We start from the raw sequence: 20,763 nt of genomic DNA, 5'->3' as shown, positions 1-20,763 counted from the left end.
GTCAATCATTTTGGAGTAAGTCAATTTTCCATCAGACATCCTGAATGATGCTCATTATTTGTGGAAGCACAGCCGTGATTAAACTCATTTGCCCAATATAAAAAAATCTCAAACACATGAGCAGATGTGCTGTAAACTTCATCCAACCCAGCTTTGATCTCTTTTGGTGCAAAGCCATTTAAATAGAAGCGTTCAATCGCTGCATGATACTCATTTTTTCCACATTTTTCTAAATAAACAAATGTTTGTTGCTTCACTATGATAATGATGCCACGTGATGGATATTGCTGAAACATAAACAGCAGTCTCGTGAGAGATGAGACATACTAAATGGGAACTCTTTCCGATATCACATGCACCTTCTCTTGGATTTTCTAAGGATTTATTGAACCACACAGGTATCATGATATCTTACAGCTGTGCACACATTTGTTTGAATCATAAACTATCGTTCATCCTATGGCCCATGCCACACATAATAAACCTGGTCATTGGGAACAATGAAATTGAAAATACAACCGCTCAATTAAAACATTGATCAATGAACATGTTCATTGATCAATGAACTGAAAATTATTGTTCAAAAAAATTCTACGAAACAATAGGAGGTGCTGCTACAGTAACTTTCAACAGAGTCATCCCGTAATGCTCATTACAAAGCAACAATTTCAGGGTAAAAATCATTCGCCTTGATTCCAGGGAAGGCTAATGATTTTTACACTTTCAAATTGTTGCATTGTAGAGAAATGAGTTTTAGAATTGAAAAACTTCAGGAATTAAATGATGGGTGTATCACAAAGCAGAAATAATAATACTAAATACTTTAATTATGATAAAATTATATGCATTAATACATATATTATCTTCACTAATACTAATATTTTTTGGTTATAAAATTGGTTATCTTCTAAAATATTACCATTCAAATTAAAAAAATTTTTTTTTGATAGCATACATGTATTGTCTGTCTGAAATAATTAACTTCTTCTAACGCATTGGAGAAAATTACAGCAATTTATTATTAGGGTACCTCCAGTTTCACCCAAGCTGTGTGATTTGTAGGGTACCAGATCTTCCTAAGAAACAATAAACAGCACAGGGAAAGGAACCCCACCCTGATGTGTGAATTTCACACATGATTGGACTGAGTACTAGGAGAGCTCTACTATCATCTATCAAACCATCTTCTGGCCCTTTATAGAGACTAATATTTTATGAAAAATAAATCTATTGGAGGAATTGACTTACCAGCAAATTCATTGAAATGGTTCCCTATGTCAAATGCTTGGTAGTTGTAATCTGCATACTCATAATCAATGAATGTCACTTGGTTGTTGTTGTATATCACATTTCCAAGTAATAGATCATTGTGGCAGAACACAACAGGACTACCTATGTCTTGCAATTCCTTTTGCAGTAGTGACCACTCCTTCTTAAGTATTTGTTTGCTTGGTACCAATTTCTCATACCTTGAAAGAAAAACAAAAATGAAAACATTGCCGATTAAGTAAGTCACATGATATTTTTTATTTCTTCAGAAACAGTCTTGCCAGTAAACTAGTAGTTTTCATTCGCAGAAAGATATTTCATTAATTTTTCTTTAAAAAAATTCAATAGAAACCCATGTTTTTGGAACACTCATGGTTGAATGAAAGAAGAATACTAGGTATTTCAAATTGAATTTCTATAAAGTCAAGCCAGATCCCATCAAGTGTACACCCACAGTTTTTAAAATAGACATGTGCATCTAGAAAAACTATTTCAATGTGGATTTATGGTCCAGGTTCATTCATTAATACATTTTCTCCTTAAATAAAGAAAGTAAATATTATAATTAATGAAATATTAGCTGTAAAATCCCTTTCAAAATTGGAAACAACAGTAAGAGTCACCACAGTTTTTCCTAGAGTCATATACTCTCAAAGAATTAACAAATTGACTGATGGAGATTGTGGTGAAAATCACACCAACAAGCACTGCCCACCTTGCTTGCTTCTCAGGTGATTCAAATGACGAGGGTGCCAACTCAGTGAATGAACTAGCCTTCTTCCACAGGATAGGCTCATTCTGCTCCTTTCCAGGAATTGAGTCGCTCCATCCATTATTTTCAGATGACATAAGGTCTAAGCAGTGCATCTGGGCCAGCATCCGGGCCACCAGAGTGAAGATGCTTGGCAAACGAACCGTTTCGACAGTCAGTGTGATGCCGGGCACAAATTCATACACCAGTCCATTTTCAAAAGTTGCATAAAGACGTGGTGCATATCCAGCTTTGTGCATTACCTATAAAGGTGAAGATAAAACAGACTTTTATTGAGGTCTTCATTAAAAAGGGTAGTGCTGTTATTAGAACTTTTTTTTGTGTTCCCCTGATGGCTCTTTCCTTTTAAATCATGCTTTGGAAAGAGTATATGACTCAAAATGTACCAATTTCAAAGTTAAAAAATCATTTGCCCATCATGGTCAAGGCAAATGATTTTTACCCTTTGAAATGGTTATATTGTGAATGACTCCATTAAAAGATACTGTGTAACATCTCTGCAGTTTCCTTAAATTATTACATGACTCCTTGGGAAAACATACAGTAAATATTTATTTAGAACAGGGAAAGGATCCCTGCCCTAAACACTGGTATGTGAATTTCACATGCCGTGTGGTTTAGTATTGGGTGGACTCTATCATCACTTATCAAACCGGTCTTCGGGGCCGAGAACTGTGTTCATGGTTTTTTTATTCATTTAGAATAAATCAAATAGTTTTTGATGATGTAATCTACATCTCAGAGCAATAGCATCAAGTTGAAAACAGCAATTTTCAAGAAGCCTTCAAGGAGAAATTTCTGTTACAACAGTATTGGAAGGATCAGTACACAGGCAGTATATATCCATTGATACTTTTTCAGAATTTTCCAGATTCAGGAGCATTTTCAGGTATAAGCTAAAAGGGGGTAGGTGGGGCCAATTTATATGGACTCCTATGCTCAAACAACCAAAGTGCGACTGTACTTACAAGTGTACTTTTGTGATGCATTTTTGAATGAAAATCACTCCTACTGACAACTGAACAAAAACTACTATTTTAAATAGAGTTTATACCTTCATATTCCTGGTTTCTGCAGCACGATCTATGAGTAGGTCAGTTTTCTGTCCGTACACCCTGACAAGTACCATTTCTCCAGCTTCGGCTCCATTTTTGCACCCCACAAGCTTGTTTGTGATTCCATCTGTAAATATCTGAAACAAACATTTTCAAGCATTAAATCAACTGAGGACTTAGTCCAATACAATATCCCATCACAGAAAATGCAGACTTCATTACTATGAAGTGAAAAGATTACATTCAAGCATGGAATTGAGATGCATGAGAAAGAATCGGTTGAAACCTTTGGGGAATAATATGTACCGTGAATGAGATGAGGTAACACTAGCCATTATCACTTGAAGAGAATTATATAAATTACCCGCATCAAATAATTATTATATTTACAAATTTGACAGCTCCTTTTAAAATCAACTGGAATTAATAGACACCAAATGAGCATCAATGGATGTAATGACTTTAACACTGCATATTAATAAAGTGATGCAAAATTTGAGTGTCAGAAGCATGTCAATGAATAAGATATAAATAATCGATCATGCATCAGTAAAGGCCACTATTAAACGCATTCATTTTTGTTAAATAACAACAGGAATAACTTTAATAAACAATTTAACTGCATAAAGTAATTTAGTCAAAAGTGCATTGATGAAAAACACATAGATGGCTCAATTAATGAATCAATAATATGCTGATTATCTGCCTGGTATTGCAACACATTATATTTTTACTCGTGGAAATTAAATCCTCGTATAAATGCAAAAAAGAAAATTTAAAAATATTCCTTGTTTTCATTTTGCTGCTCATGACATTTTGAATTATTCATTATTTTTATCTAAATTCTGGAGAACGAAAAAGAATGAAGTGAAACATTTAGGGCCAGGGAAGAGAAGTATATCCTTTCCAAAAATTAATTTTCACTGAACTAAGTTAATATAAAAGACATGGTTAAGTAAACATATTTGTAGTATGAATGCATTAACGTTGGTTCAAAAATTTTCAAAATGATGTTATTTCCTTCATGCACTTGACTGGTATAAATATTATTCCCAACACAGTACATTATAAATCTAACTTGGGGCAAAATGTGGTATGAGTACAGGGAAATCAACAAAAATTTGATGAAGTATAAACTGTGTTTCCCAAGTTAAGAGAAACAGTTCACACGATAAGGTAAGGAAAAAAACATGGAGGATTTGCTGTACAGAAAGGAGATGGTTTGATTCAAGATTAAAATATGAAAAATTAGTTACGTAGACACACATATACGGTTGTGCACATTTGAATGTACCTTTCTCATAATTAATCAACCAATCACATTATTAAATAACCTGTTATCAACTCCTTGATCAGAGTATAAAAATTTTTCAATAACCCATTATGGAGACTGTGGGGAGGGAGCACCTACTGTGGATGATGGTTGGAACCTCTATGCTGAGTAGAGGACCAAAGGGGGGGGGGGAGGAGCAGCCCTGCCCAGTGGCTCTCTCTTGCCTTGCAGTGGAGGGGTGAGGGTAATCTTCCCAGAGAGTTGGTTTTTTTCCATCATTGACATATTTGATATTATAATAAATTTTAGGGCTGACTCTATTCATCTGTCCATTGGAACATAGAAAACATGACATTTCAAAACTAGTACTTGCCAATAAAATAGCACATATTACTGAAACATCGCGATTTCAAACTCAGCATCACATAATTATTGTACCATCCAGATGGTAACACTATACAGGTATACATTGTACCTGTATAAGATACCATGATCATACAATATAGGGCCTTACGCAGTATATTTGACCAATGACATTTCATTAAACAAACCAAAATTGCCTTCAATTTTGGTAATCTAGATGAGAAATCATGTGTTTCAACAATGTATGACTAAATGTTGAAAATTATAATATTAATCAGTGTACAGGTTAATGAAGAGTTTGGATGGGAATACTAACTAATGATAGTTTGCTGGTCTCACCTACGTCGCACTCCACCACATTCTATACTGAATTATACCCTTCTTCAATCACCACCAACCTTCATTCATAATGCCCAACATGACTATTCATTCCCTTTGACTACCTCACTTAGCCAACATTCTCCCCACTAATACAGCCTTCATCTCATTACCATTGAATATATTCTCCAAATCCTTGTTTCCTTCCTCTGTGCATTTATCCCAACAACCCTCTTTCCTCCCTCACCATGCCTGGCACTTCTATGGTTGTTTTCCTTTCATCCATTTTAATTTATCCATCCTTCTCCACATCCACAAAAACCCCTGAAAACCTTCAATCTACGAATATCATCTTCCTTCCAAAGACCACGCTTCCCCAACGCAAAGCACTATGTGCCATATCAAGCAACACAATAGCTCTCAAAAACTCAATTAAATTTAAAATTGTGAGGCAATGAGAAAAAGAACAAAGACAACCAATTAGCATAATCTGAGACATCGCGGTCTCTTGAGAACTTGCTCAAAAGGTAGTGAAGCACGAGAACACTAGCAAATTATTTCGGGCAGATAGTGAGAAACGAGTGTGTGGGAAATCAAAATAAATGAAACAGTTATCTGATAAGAATGAATAGCACCATCACTCAATTTTTCACACTGATAACTGGCGATGATGATGATTGATTGACATTGTCCAGTGAAACTCGTTAGAAGATAACATGCCATGTTTACAACAGGTCGAAACTCATGATAACCTGTGATTACATTATTATTAAGAATACACACGTAGTTAGCTGTGGAGGTAGGTCAGTAATTGGGAGAGGAGAGAGTTTGAAGGTTAAGTAATTTCTTCGCCTGATGATGCTGTGCTCCAGTGAAACCTACATCACATCAAAGTTTATTTTCTACGTAAAATTACAGTTTTACTTTGATGTTATTCATCATAGACATTTTCCACAAAGTTACGCCTGAAAAGATTAATTATATACGATACAAAGTCATTACATTAGGTAGGTTCCAAAAAATATCAAAGCAATGGTTAGGGAGATTTTTAATGAAATTATATCATAGAAGGGTAATGAACCTACGGAAAATCAATTGATTCAAGCTAAATAAAACTTTCAATTTGGTAACTTTTTGTTTCTGGAATAAAGGAGAGCAAAATTTTTATGATTCGTCTTTTTTTCGAAGAAGAGGATTTATAAACAGTACAACTGCTGGTAGCCTAAGTATGTTGAAATTTAGACGAAGGAAATAACATTTTAAAGTTGTTAGTAGGAACAGAACATCTGGGCTATGAATTCACGTAAATATACCACCATGCGTATGGAAACCAATAATAGACTTTCAAATCTTTGATATTGAAAATCTTTCAAGATCGCGGATAACGCCGTACGTCCTTGGCCGAAAAAGACATTTTATTGGAGCGTAACCCAAACAATGGATCGCGGGAGATTAGGCATCTATGGCGAGCGATAATTAGACTTTTAAAATATTGCTTTTTCGAAAGAAAAAATTATAACTTAACAGCCAAAAGTCAAAAATACTCGCTGAGTAAGTAAAATATCAGTCTAATTATTTTTATTTGTTATTATATCAGTCATTTATTTTCTCTCCCCGATCATCCTCTATATTAAGCCTCACCCATACTTCCGGCAAGCTCTTTGGATATTGTTTCCCAGAACTTGACACACACAGAAAAATGTGCCAACCATGCACGCAAATTGTGTTCGATAGTGATTTTTGATGCGTTATTTTCGACTCTGTAATACGATAACAACAAAAATTTCTTCGAAGAAGATGTTATAGTCCTTAAAAATCGATAACAATCACAAATGCGCAAAAAACCGTCACAAGTAGTGAGTACTCGCAAATTATTTTATAAACAGTCAATTACTTTTTCTTCTTTCCGACAAGATTATTCATTAAACAGTTATGGGTTTTGGGGGAGTAGTAAAATACAGTTCATCTTGACACATTACTGAGTACCATAAGTCGCAAATAACCTGTATTCACGAGCTATGAAGTGACCCAATACTGCGGTCGTCACTAATTCATACCCAAGAGTATACTGTTAAAGGTATTGACGCAGAGAAAAATTGGCAATCATTGATAAAAATGGAGGACTTTATTAACAATATTTTCTTAACGTTGACAAATTTTTTTAGAGTGAATTTCCTCAAGAATGAAAACGAAGTCCCAGTTAAATCAACTTGAAGTGTACTAGTCACACCACGGGAGGTCGCGCTTGTAATATTTATCTAATTAGGTACACTACTCGTAACTGCTGTGGGTGACATGTCAAAACGAAAAGTTGAGCGACGAAGTTCAACCTTGATATTCTACTGTTTCACTTTTAATGCAGTGATGAGAAAATTACTGATAAAAAGAGAGGGAACTTCACTTAAGCAGTAAGTAATCTTTCAGAGGACTAAGTGAGCACAAAAAAGCAAATTAACATAGAATATAGACTAATCGCTCGATTTTCAACAATGACAATAAAGCGACAAAATTATCGATTTTACGTAAAATACGCGATACGATAATTACGCAAAAATAATTACATATTTCCAAATATTGCCTAAACGCATCCGTTATGGAAGTAATTGAAATTTACAATTTTATTTTTGACCAAAATTATATTACGCCAATCCTTAAGATATATCAGTCTTAACGTCCTCTCTTTAAGGACGTTACATCTTTACCTACTCATACAAAAACCACACAGAGCGCACCTGAATTAATCGTTCCATTCTAAAACTTATCCCCCACTATTTAGACGACCTAGAATCAGTATGAAACCAGATATTATAAAGGAACGCGCTGTAGGTTAGATTCTCTTTCTCCTGCTTTTTCCAATGAGAGTTTTCTGTTACGTAATTTCAATTGAATTGACGTAACAATCAACTAAATGAAAATTTAGACATTCCACAGTAATTTCAGAAAATCAGGCAGTAAAAGAAATGCGACCACACGCCATATTTACTCCTACATACTCTAAAACCAGAATTACAATAATCCATCCTTCCACTCCAAATTTAATCTGCTTCCCTTCATTCGTCCAGCAAGTTCTTTCCTAATCTCCACCTCGTCCACCCTACATTCTACCCTCTACTAGGCTACCTATACCATTGGCATACAGCATGACCTGCATCCACATTTCTTGCCTTTGGATTTCTCCCAACAACCTTCTCTCCTTCCATGCGCTGCCTAGAACTTATTGTTTATTTACCTTTCCATCCATGTCATTTCATCCATCCTCCTCCACACCCACGTCTCAAAAGATTCCAATCTACGCCTATAAGCGAGCCTCAACGACCAAGTCAGCTATTCAATTTTCTATAAATTTTTACTCGTGGTTCTTCTCATCAATTCCCGCTTCAAAATAAAATCATTAAAAATGTTTGCTAACGAAACATTCACCATTAGGAGTCGGTCCAATATTATGAACTATAACCACAAGATGAGGGCAAAAAAGAAACTTTACAATTCCACAATAAAGATTTTATATTTCACGACCATGGTTTCAATGTTGCACATCATCATCAGGAGACATACATAAACATTTTTTCAACTTATATAATCAGGCTCCAAGAGGGGAGTAAGGTAGGGGGAGTAAGGGAAAGGAGAGCGGGTAAGGTAGGGGGAGTAAGGGGGAAGGGTTAAGATGAGTGCAGGTGTAGCACCTTATTAGTGGGCAAGGGGAGGGGGAGATTTACATAGCCTTCTCGTATTTGAAAGTTATCCATATGATTGCACAGACCAAACATAAAAAATAAAACAACATACACAACCATAAACACAATAATTAACCCGAAAGTCGGTTTGGTAGGTGATGGTAGAGTTCACCAATTACTAAGCCCGACGGCGTGTGAAATTCATAGTACATCAGAGTAGGGGGGGTAAGGGGGAGTTCCGTTGCGTTTAAAACAACATACACAAGTAATAATAATGAAATGTAATAACACTTTGCTTTCACTGTGTGTCCTCTCCTACATCCAGATGAATTACAATGAGCTACCATGCAAAAAGGACGAATTTCTTGGCATGGTAGGGGAAGAGAGATGGCTGTTGGGAGAAACTTGAAGAAGACACGACAAGTAGATGAAGGAGATATCGTGAGGAAAAGAATAAGTGTAAGTCTGAATGCAATTAAGGAAGGTAGAAAATGAGTCATTGCAATACTTTGTATGGGATTCAAGATTATTTTATCATATTGCCTAGGACTTAAAAGTACGGGAGTGTTCAGTGCTAGGGCCCATCGTAAATCAAACATAACCCAGTAGACTACAACTAACCAAAGCATGTAAAACTAAAGCTAACACACCAGGGTACATTCCTCGACGAATTTTACAAGAACATCCGCAACATTTCCTGAGATTTTAGGAGAGCAGAAACCCACGAGCTTTCCGGGATAGCGAAAGTCATCCTACCCTATATACACCACATTTGGAAAGGTCTTCGGGGTGGTGGCGTTCAACTTACTACGCAGCTGGGCAGAGGCGTTGATGATGACTGAAAGCGTCACGCAATCCAATTATTGACATGGTCCGAATTGCTTAAGAGTGAGGTGGGGGAAGCGAACGCGAATTTTGGGACGCCTAGCGTTTGAGGATCAAGCGAGAGAGGCGTTTTCTCGGGGTGTATCCGACTCGCAACTAACGCGTTTTCAGAGGACACTAACGTCATCCACGTCTTGGTACACATCTTCGTCTAGTTTTCAATATTTATAGCTTCTTGATAATCTACTCGAGGAATGCGGCAGCACCTACGGCATTCGCTCTTTTAGCAGAATCCCATTCCCCCCTCCGTGCCTTATTCATAACCCTGGAAAGTGCATACCGAATCTCGTGGACACTCATTCTCAGTCCAAAGACAGCTAACGAAAACTTAATATAGTTATCATTCAATCGTCACAGGGAAAGCAGAAGAAGATTGAAAGATGACGGGGGATTGACACAGCTGGACCATCTATTATTCTCGAGCCGATCGAATGATAAAAAATTATTTTCATAGCAATGAAACGACTAGCGATGATTCCTACTTTGTATTCGAAGTTTATTTGATAAGTAACACAATAAATATATGATTTTTCCAACGTTTAAATGGAGGAAATGGTAAAAGAGTCAGGGCCAGAGCTGGAGATAGAAGTGAAAGTCGGCGGGGAATTCATAAAATCAATTAGACCAGCGGATGAGGAAACTTAAGTTAGCCAGTATTCCAAAGGTTTACAATGATTGGCGAGTGTATTAAAAATCATAGAGGGATGACAACCATTGTGCATAAAAAATATACGAGGTTATAGAGAAAAAGGAAGGCTCAGTTAAACATTAAAAGTGGAGAACATAATATGGAGCAGGTGGAACAGTTTACGTATCTTGGAAGTGTTTTGGACTAAAGCGGTCTAAGTAGCAGGAGCAAAATAACAATTTTTGAGTCGGGTAAAAAATCTTTAAAGAATAGGAGGGACTTGATGGCAGGGATGTTACTCAAGGATATTATGAAAAGATTGGTGAAAACTTTGATATGAGGTGCGGTTTTACACGACTCGGAAACGTGGTCGTTGAAGCAAAATGATAGCCCTAGATTGGAGAATCTAGAAAAGTGGGCGAGGAGAGGGATGGAAAAAGTATACGGAAAACAAACGGACGGAAAGGAAACCAAACGAATAAGTACTAGACATGGTAAGGTTATAGGAAGAAATCCATTGGAAGCAGGAAAGGTAGACGCAGATCATTTTTATAGGCGATGGAAGGTTGAAGACCAGGGAGGAAAAGAATGGGCGTGTTGGAATAAATAAACTATAATAAATTGCAGGCCATCAGGTGCCCAAGGCCGTGCCGTGCCGGACCACCAGAGTACACAGCACCGAGGCCCTAGGCGAAACTTGAGGACACAACCTTTGGGTAAGCAGGCGAGCGCGTAACTCACCTGAAATGGTAACAGAGGCATGGGAGAGGTAGTCCGGCGAAGATGTGACCGCGGCAAGAAATGGAGGGAATAAAATTGACAGGAAGGAAAATAAACATGGAAGAGCTGAGGCATGGTGGGGGAGAAAGTTATTGGGACTAATACGTAGAAGGAAAAGTAGATGCAGGGTATATTGAGAGGTAATGAAATGTTGAGGGGATGTTGGGTAAGCGAAATATGACGAGAAAATAAAAGACATCGTGGAAAGCATAATGGGAGATAGAAAAGTATTTTTTAGCATAGTCTGACAAAAATCATCCTTAAACCATATGCTATACATTATGATTTATTTTGTAAGCCATTAATACTTTCTACTTCCCTTCATTCCATCCAAAATTTCTATTCTTCTCCTCCCTCTATTATTCTTCCCGGTATCCCACCTCCCCTCAGTCTCTCCCACATCCACTTGTCCTGCATTCTCCGAATTTCTCCAAACAACTTTCTCTCTTCCCCTACCATGCCTAGAACTTATTCATTTCATTTCCTGCATACATATTATTTTTTCTATTCTTTTCTAAACTTACATCTTGAAAACCTCCAATCTAAGCTCATCTTCTTGTATCGACGATCAAGTATGTGGAGTCAAAAAATGGCTTACTGTAATGCAGAATTTAGGCATTTAGTGTCGTGCTATGCGTGACTTAGAAGTTTAACACTACTGCCCTTGTCAGCAACCCTTTCTAGCAGTGCATGCATAACCTGCCGTGAAAAATAAACTTATTGTTGATATAGTTGATATCCACTCGCGCGTCATCCAATCCACTATCGCCCCTACCATCAATTTCGTTAGACAAAACGCTCTTTAATTTGATTGACTCCCGACATGATTTTCATTGCCGATTTCACTAAGAATACTCATCCTCAAAGCCAAAGGGCTGTAAATTATGGTCATGGACGACATATGGATGCAAGTAGCCTCCGTATGCATAATGCGGAAACCCATGCCTCCTGCATCGAGAAAAATAATTAAGAACTGTGAATTTACGTACTTAAATAACTGAGTTCGCTGAATAACGACGAAATTTGCCTAAGAATAAATGTGATGCGGACACCCTAAATTTAAGAGAGTGTTTCAAGATTTATTTCGCGCAATTCGATGACATTTTTAAGTCTGTGTACGTATCCTCATTCATTTTTTTAATTATTATTTTATTCTTTCGTTTGTATTCCAAACTAAACCTATCGGAAATAAGCTAAGAACAAGTGTGGTAAAATTAGTATTATTAGAATACCAATCGATCTTTGTGATTCATTAGAACCATTTTAATTTTTTATTGACCTGGTGAAGATTAGTACAAGGCAAAATACTTAATGCTGCTATAAATTTATTTAACCTGCAAAATTCAAAAAAAGAGGAACACAAATATTGCAAAAAGGATAACATGCAAAAATTACATACGCATTTAATTTGGCAAGATACGTTAAACGACAGTATGTGTATGTTATGGGCGGGTATAATTAGAGGCTAAACATATTTCACATTAACGATAATTACATTTGTAGTCAACGATTAAATTGAATGCAGTCGTCATTAAATTAAATAGACAAATATTTTAAACATGCATGTTTATTTAATTTCGCTTATTTATAGGTGCGGTGCTCCCGAATTTACTGCCATATCTTCAGCATGATTGTATAAAGAATGCGAAATAAAATTCAATAATTGGATATTGCTTTGGACAAAAAATTAATGCAGGTTTACGTGTGTTATGTTTGATTTCATCTCGAGTTACGCACTCAATCCTCCGATCTAACCCATCATGCTAAAAGGAGAGCGATAATATCCCGTTCCAACATGCTTTTAGCCTTGTCCTTTAATTTCACAAGGCCAGTCATCCAAGGCTGATTAGATGATTTGCTCAGGATGGCCAGAGGGGGGAAGTTTCGCAACGCTTCTGCGGCGCTCTTCAGTTGAGACGCACGCCATTCTGCCGTCGCGCCGGGGGCATTGTCGCAATAAACAAGCTCAAACGTGAATTGTTCTCGATCCGCGCTGAATGCGAACACGCGTCACATTGGCGAAACTACTGGGAAAACTACCGGATGACGGATGGCCGCCTTGCACCGTGAATTTCCTTGTTGGAAATTCCGAGGCGCCGAACGTATAAGAATGCACCAACCAATCAAGATTACTGTTAATAGTAGTCCTCCGATTGGGATAGGTCTTAGATGGACTAAGACTGACATCGTTATATTTCTTAGCCTCACCTAACAAGACACATCCATGCTATAATCAATTGTTTTTGAATTCCGTATGAATTATTTCTGCTATCATTCCGTACAACATTCTTGTCCTTTTCCTTCCCCTTTCCCGCTTGCCTAGCGCCCTCCTTTCCATATCACAGTCTTCAACATCCCACTGTTAATGAATATCCATCCATCTTTCCAGCCTCCTTTGGGTTTCTCCCAACAACCGCCTCCCCTCCCACTCCACGCCCATAACTACTTGGTTTGTTTTCATTTCCGTACATTCCACCAGTCCATACGTCTCCACACCATTTTTTGAAAAGTCTCCAGTATATGCCTATGATCTTGCTTCAACGACCAAGTTTCCGTTCCAGACAAAACCACGCTTTAAATCAAAGTTTTCATTGATCTTTTCTCAACATCCTTACCCAACGTCCCTTTCATCAACTCCCGCCTCCTTGTGAAAGCTTCTTTGCCTAACGCAGTTGTTCTTCTTCTTATGCTCCAACCACTTTTGACCTTTTTGGACCAAAAAACTTACTAAATAGGTAAACCTGGTACCGTGTATGCTCTCTAGTTTTAATGTTTACCTTAACTTTTCTATTTTTCGGAAACCTCGCAACATTTGCTTTGCTGGCATTGATTCTAAACTCACACCTGGCCCATTTATTTTTTAATGTGATCAACTATAATCGCAACACTTTGGTTGACTCACCAACTTAAGTTTAATCATTCGGAAATCTTATTTTATGCATCCCCCCTACTTTCAATTTAACCTCAAGTTTAACGTGATTTTCGTAAGTTTATGTTCGAAAACGACCATTCCTTGAGCTCATTTATTTTTTCATGTTTTTTTTCGGTATAGTCATACCAAAATGTCACCTACGTTAATTAGAACTTATTGCTAGAACAAATTATGTATGGGCCAGGAAAATTAGGGCAAGGGAGGAAATTTGGCATTTAACTGAGAGAACACCGGGCAAAGTACATTTAATGAAGCGTTCAGAAAACATTATAGATCAATATAATTCAGTCATAAACACCACAGGTCGCAATAAAACACAGTGACCCTCAGTTAACTCCATTGATGTAGTTACAGTTTCTCCCAGTTGTATCAATGGCGGCAATATTAATTTTCATAGCATTCCAGATGAACATAAATTCTAAGACGGCGTATTTCTGGAACGGCATTTTTTTAACAAAACATTCCGCCGTTCATTTGCCTAGTTTAGCTCCGAGTCATGACTAAGAAAGACCACAAAATTTTGATTCCCACCTCGTCAACGTGCAAGCCAATCGCTGTCAAGCAATTATGACTCAATTTCCCCAATTACTAAAAGCGTTTTACGTAATTGCCAATCATCAATATAAAATTCGAAGAGATTTCCAGGAGTGTCCAAGGCATGCTTCATTTATTGATTTATCACCTTGGATTTAACATACGCGAAACAAAACTAAACCCTTCGCAAATCAATTTTTTCACACAGCATAAATTTCGGCGTTTAAACTTCATACCAGTATTGTGGGTTCAAAACACAATACTAATAAAATGGCAATGTTGAAGACAGACGCGCGTAATGTGGGCGGGGAATGAATTTCATTGTTGTAACCACGGTAACCATTAAACACATCTATTTCGCGGTCCCCACAATTATTTCAAGGCTATGCCTGAAACAAAATAATTGTGGTTAAACTAAACCGTGGACCCTTTGTCAAATAGATCATCCTGAGCACAGTACATCATCTCTATTTATGTCAACGACACAGCAATTGAATTTTAATTGGCAGGTTACCAGACGCCGCAAACACTAGATTGGCCAATCCACGTCACGAGCCTTGTATTTATCATGGACTTAATAACGGTGAAGCGGAAGGCTGGAAAGTCGGGAGTCTACGATACACACAACTTGCTCACGAGATCACTTCGATTTCTCTCCAACTGGGATAGAAGCGAACATAAGTTGACAGAGAAACACGTGATTCAAAGGTGTAGGCTTTTCAGGAGAGCTATGCGCGACTTTCTCCACGCAGCGGTATTATAGTACAAAAAAAATGCTAAACTGAAAACATTGTCTTGGTATAATTTCAAGAAAACTGGGATGTACTGCCTACACGCTGTTCTTGTTCACCATCAATTCATTGTATTTTTTTTAAAACACGTGAAATGACTGAACAGAATTGATCGCGTTCACACATACATACATACTTACAGCTCACTCCCTTCCCTTTTGGAATAATGAAGACTGTCATAGAGGATCGAGCGTTAGGCAGGAGAGGTAGGGGGAGGAAAAGAATAAGTATGTCGGACGGAATGAATGAAGTTAGAATGTTTTAGGAATCGAAGGAAGTTTTATTGAAATGTGGGGCGTCAGGTGGTGTCTTGTTAGGCAACGAAAAGCAAAGTTCTGAGTTTGTGTCTATCCAAAATCCTACCTTAAACGGTGTATCATTAAATACTTGTAAAATTTACCATGAAAAGTCTGCATTTTTGAGTCGCGAGAGAGGGAATTAACTCCCTTTCACCAATATTTTTCCATTCCATCCTGTCCGCACATATTTCTTCTGACTCTGCCTACGTTGCTTCATACGTCATCTTCTGCCCCAGTAACGTACCTTGTTTTCTCGAATTCCAACCCATAGTTAACTCATCAAAATCACGCCCCTCAATCTTTCACGATAAGGGTCATTTCATCACGGAATGGAGATTTACGACAAGCGCGACAAGCAATGCGTATCCACTTTACTATGTCTCTCTTTAATACCCGCGACATTCCGAAAAGTCACCTCGACAATTTTCACGCTCTCTCTGGGATACGCAAGGAGTGTTTCAGACGAGTCAATTCACGGCTTTTCCCTCCTGCCACCTGAAGGAAGGAGGTGAAAGTGCATTTCCCTCGTCCGAGAAAATCTCCATTAAAATCCAATTCAATTTTAAGACATCGACGGATTCATATCCGCTCGAGCAAGGAACTTTCTCTGGAATCAATCACAGAAAAGAAAAACTAATAATGTAAATTTTATCTACTCTTACAGAGTTTCGTCCGTTTTCACAAGTGTACGTCAATTTCACCAAACTTAAGACTGTACGTCGTTGAAAACTATCGTAAGGAATTTTCAAAAACGCACCTTCACGTACTCGCTTTTTTAATATTTCAATTGAAAACATCCAATTTTGTGAGTTTTTTTTGAAGGAAAGAATAGAAAACGATACATAGTTCATCCAAGGAAATGTCATATCTGCCATACTCACGGAGGGCATATGCCTGTATATAAAGATTTGAAATACATATATTCAACTAAAGGCCAACTATTTAATTTATACAACGGATTTATCGTCAAAATTTAATGTCATTCTTAAAAGTAATAGCGGTAAATACTTAGGTGTATATTTAACCAAGGATCTAGGGTGGAGGCTAAACGTGGAATACATTATTAAGAAAGCTTTCAAAACTCTTCATTGGGTGATGAGAAACCTCAAAGGGAGCGTTAGAGCAACTAAGGAAAGGGCGTATAAGACCCTGGCAAGATCAATTTTAGAGTACTCATCACTTGTATGGGACCTGCACGAAGAAGGGAATATCAAAAAACTGGAATAGGAACAAAGAAAGGCTACCCGATATGCACTGGGGAAGCATAGGAGAATGGAGAGTGTCCGAAAAGTTAAAAACACTGGGCTTTACAAAGTAGAAGAAAAGTAAGCAGACTTTGTGGAATGTTCCGCATTCTGAACGGAGAGAAAGCTTGGGCAGATCTTAGGAAAGAGGCGGGAAATCCAAATTTTATAGGGAGAAATGACCACAAATTCAAGGTAAAATGCCGGACACAAAGAACGAATAAAATTTTTTTTTCTAAATAAAACAATTGTTGATTGGAACACGTTACCTACAAAACTATTCGAGCCCTTTTCTAATAGAGTGCATACTTATAAGAAAATATGTAAGGAATTTATGTAATAATCTGATTGATGTGTGGAGTAAAATTATATGTAGCAGCTTAATTTTTTATTTCATTTCCTTGCTGATTGATTGATGTCAATGAGATGGGGATTTTCTTGTTTTGTTAAAGAGATTTGTGCTCGGAAGTTCCCTTTAAGTGAACTTTTTTTTTACTGACTGATTTTATTTATTATCTTCGTGGGTTAACTTGGGGCTTGTGTGCTACCTGACATTGTCTATCTGCACACGTAAATTTTAATAATAATAATAACAATAAAATGTTTGAATAGTTGGTTAATTAAAACCGCGTGGTGCTATCATTGCTATAAGATCTACCAACCTTGCTTAAATTTCGCGTACATCACGAAAGAGACCCGCATACCGCAACGTAAAGAGACGGTCAAATTTATTTGACAAACATTTAAAAAATTGAATACTGCGTTTTATGCATACAAGGGAAAACTTAACAAGATGAAATCGAAATAAGTAAAATGTATAATGGACAGAAAAGGCTTACACGATAACGAAAAGAGCAGTTAACTGATAAAAGACAACTACACCAATAGGATATCACACATGAAGTAGTTAAATGTTCAAATGGGAATGTTTACGTATTTACGTTGTTGCCCAGGAGATTTATCGAAGAGATTTGTACCTTTATTTTATCATTCAATCATTCACTTTTTGTGCTAAAAAAGAATACAAGGTGAAATGGAAAATTTTATTCAAATATCTTCAAAAGAAATTACATTCAAAATGATCATTTAATCGGACGCGATTCCACACGACAACTAAGGCGACTTTGAAACTTGTCGAGACTGACTGAAATTATGGGGACTTGCATTATTCTGGGTCCTTAAAATTAATTACTCCATTTATTTTGATACAATGAAGACGATCGAAGATGCATTTGCAGCGGATTATATATTTCACTTGAAGAGGAATGCAGGTTTATTTTTAACCGTACCTTTACGAAACGAATGTGATAGTATTTCCGCGTGAAATCGATTGACATGACGGACGAGTCTCCTTAAAAGCCTCTTAAACCCTCCATGCCTATTGACAAGTATGTTATTTCAAAGTGAGTATTTATTTCGAATCTATGACCCGCCTCGGCTCAAAACTTCCTCATTTCAAGTAAAATGCGGTTAAACAATTTTTTTTCCAATTGAGCTAGATTTGGTACACGATTACTACGACCATCAAGCACTTCTTAATCATTCGAATCAGAGCGTAATTATTGGAATTCACTTTACTTAACGGCTACTCGTTAAACAAAATGAGCCTTCTCGTTACTCGTCCCGAAATCAAGAACCATTGAAATGCAGTCAACAACAGCGACTCTTAGAAAAGCATTCTCCTTGAAACTGTTTACCATAGTTGTTTGCGTGAAAAATCATGGGTAATGGGCTCATTGTTGTCAAAAAAGAACAGAAAAATAAGAGAATGCGAATCTCGTACAGTCTAGAGGGCATATATTGCGGCTATGACGACGGATGCGGCAGATTTATTGAGAGGAGGAGGCGATTCGCTCATACTGCTTCGACTCGACTCAGACTAAGGAGAACAAAGGAAGCATTCGAGGATACAAGGAAACAATTGAAAAATTACTCTGCACTTCCAGAAAAAACATCAGGTGACTGGAAAACGGAGCTTAACTCGATAAAGGGGGAATGTTCGTTTTATTAACCGTCAATAACAGCTTCCTTAAAAAAGAAAGTCAATCAACATGAAAAGGCAATATAGGATAAATAACTAACCAACGGTATTCATGTCGTACGCAGCCGCCAGGTTGTTTGCAGTCTAATATAATATGTAACAATCTGATGAAAGAATGATATAACCAAATAAAAACGTTTTAAAAGCTTAATTTGGGAGAAAATGTTTCATCGGAAAACATTTAGTTTCTATAAACAGATTGCATATCTCGCAGGAATGATTAAAAAAAGTCTCAATTTTTGCTTTTTTAACTTCCACGAACTCTATCTTAATAAGTCGGCAGAAAATTATCAGATGGTCGATACATTTCCTTGCCAATTTTTAATTTTAACGGCAGCCATAAACATTCAAAGGGTTTCTTTGTGTGTGAACCTGACTCGCGATCAACGGAGTGCTACGAGTGGTTTACCGTCTCGCAATACTATATTAACCGAAATCGTCGATTGTTTGCATGCAGGCCATTTCCTCAGACACATGATCGGTTATATTTTTGTTTGCCTCTATAAAAACTCAAAAATATGAACAAATTTCTATGAACAGAGCGACATTACAATCATTTAAGAGAGAAAGAACTTATTGCCTACCGCATACGCCTTGAATACTGAATAAATATCGAAAAAAGCTGCAAGGTGTTTCTTTTTGTTTGCGTTACAATTATTACTATCGGTATTCTACCAGTTAAAGTAGCTTTTGGATGGACCCAACGACCAAATATTTCCCTTCTCTTTCCCAAGAAACACACAACCCAACATTCTACTCTACAACAAAGTCCCTCTTCATCTCCGTATACTTCCTTCCTCCCTTCAATCCGTCTAATATCCATATCCTATTCCTGCCCCTTCCTCGTTTGCCCAACATTCTCCCCTCCATCACAGTCTTCAACGTCCTATTGCCAAATAATATGCTTAACATCCTTTTTTCCTATCTCCATATGATTTCTCCCAGCGATGCCCTCTCCCTCCACACCATACATTTCCTCATTTGTTTTCCTTTGTCTACTTCACCTTCTCCAAATCCACATTCCAAAAGCCTCCAATCCACGCCTATCATCCAACTTCAATGACCATGTTTCCGCGCCGTGTATAAATACCCTCCGCATCAAAGTTTTGACGAGCATTTTCTTAACATCCGTACTCAACGACTCTGTCATCAATTCTCTCTTCCTTGTGAAAGCTTCTTTACCAAACGCAATTCCTCTCCTTATATCCCTACTACTTTGACCATTTTGGTCTAAAATACTTCCGATATACGTAAACTGTTCCACCTGCTATAGTTTTGGTCCTACTACCTGTAGTTTATCATTCAGGTTGGCCTTTCTCCTTCTGGAAAATCACATTACCTTGGTTCTTCTGCGGTGATTTCCCTTTGCCTTCCTTAAGAGTGTTTTTAATGTGTCGATGCTCCTACCAGGAGCAAATTTCATTGCTCTTGACAGCATATACATGTATGTATGGGTCATCAGAACGCACAAGATCTTCTTCCCGTGATCTTCCATCACGTGAAGGTTGTAGTCAATGGGGAGGGATGGATCAGAACCTCTAGTTTTGGGTACTCTCACAAACTGTCACCTTCCTCCAAATAACGGCCAAGAAATTCTTTTCCCACTTGAGCCCATAACAAACAGTTATAAATGAACCTCAGTCTAACGATCACCACATAAGGAGTGCAATTCTGTCGAGTTCTACCAGCAGAACTATTTTGTAACTCGATAACACCCATTAGCGAAACTTTTCGGCTAGCTTCTTTATTCCACGATTTAACAGCCAGCCTGTTTACAATAGAACTTCCATTAGAGCTCAATGCGACAATTGCATGTCGCTATATCCAGTCACAGCACAGCGGCGAGAGATTTGCCATAAGTGACTACTTTTGTTCCCGATGGGCTAACGATAGATTCCTAATGAC

The 20,763-nt window shown here is 37.4% G+C and overlaps 1 protein-coding gene across 1 annotated transcript in view; it reads right to left on the bottom strand.

The window, feature by feature from the left end:
* Positions 1-20,763, bottom strand: part of eas (ethanolamine kinase 1) — a 46,148-nt gene that overhangs the window by 3,868 nt on the left and 21,517 nt on the right. The window contains exons 2-4 of the mRNA XM_071597407.1: positions 3,096-3,233; positions 1,985-2,283; positions 1,249-1,469 (exon numbers count right to left, since the gene is read on the bottom strand). Coding sequence (XP_071453508.1) covers positions 1,249-1,469; positions 1,985-2,283; positions 3,096-3,233 — 658 coding nt within the window. The remainder of the gene's footprint in view (positions 1-1,248; positions 1,470-1,984; positions 2,284-3,095; positions 3,234-20,763) is intronic.

This window comes from Hetaerina americana, unplaced genomic scaffold (genome assembly GCF_022747635.1).
Source record: "Hetaerina americana unplaced genomic scaffold, ioHetAmer1.1.p SCAF_89, whole genome shotgun sequence".
Lineage (NCBI taxonomy): Eukaryota > Metazoa > Arthropoda > Insecta > Odonata > Calopterygidae > Hetaerina > Hetaerina americana.
This window is presented reverse-complemented; position numbering and strand designations above follow the sequence as displayed.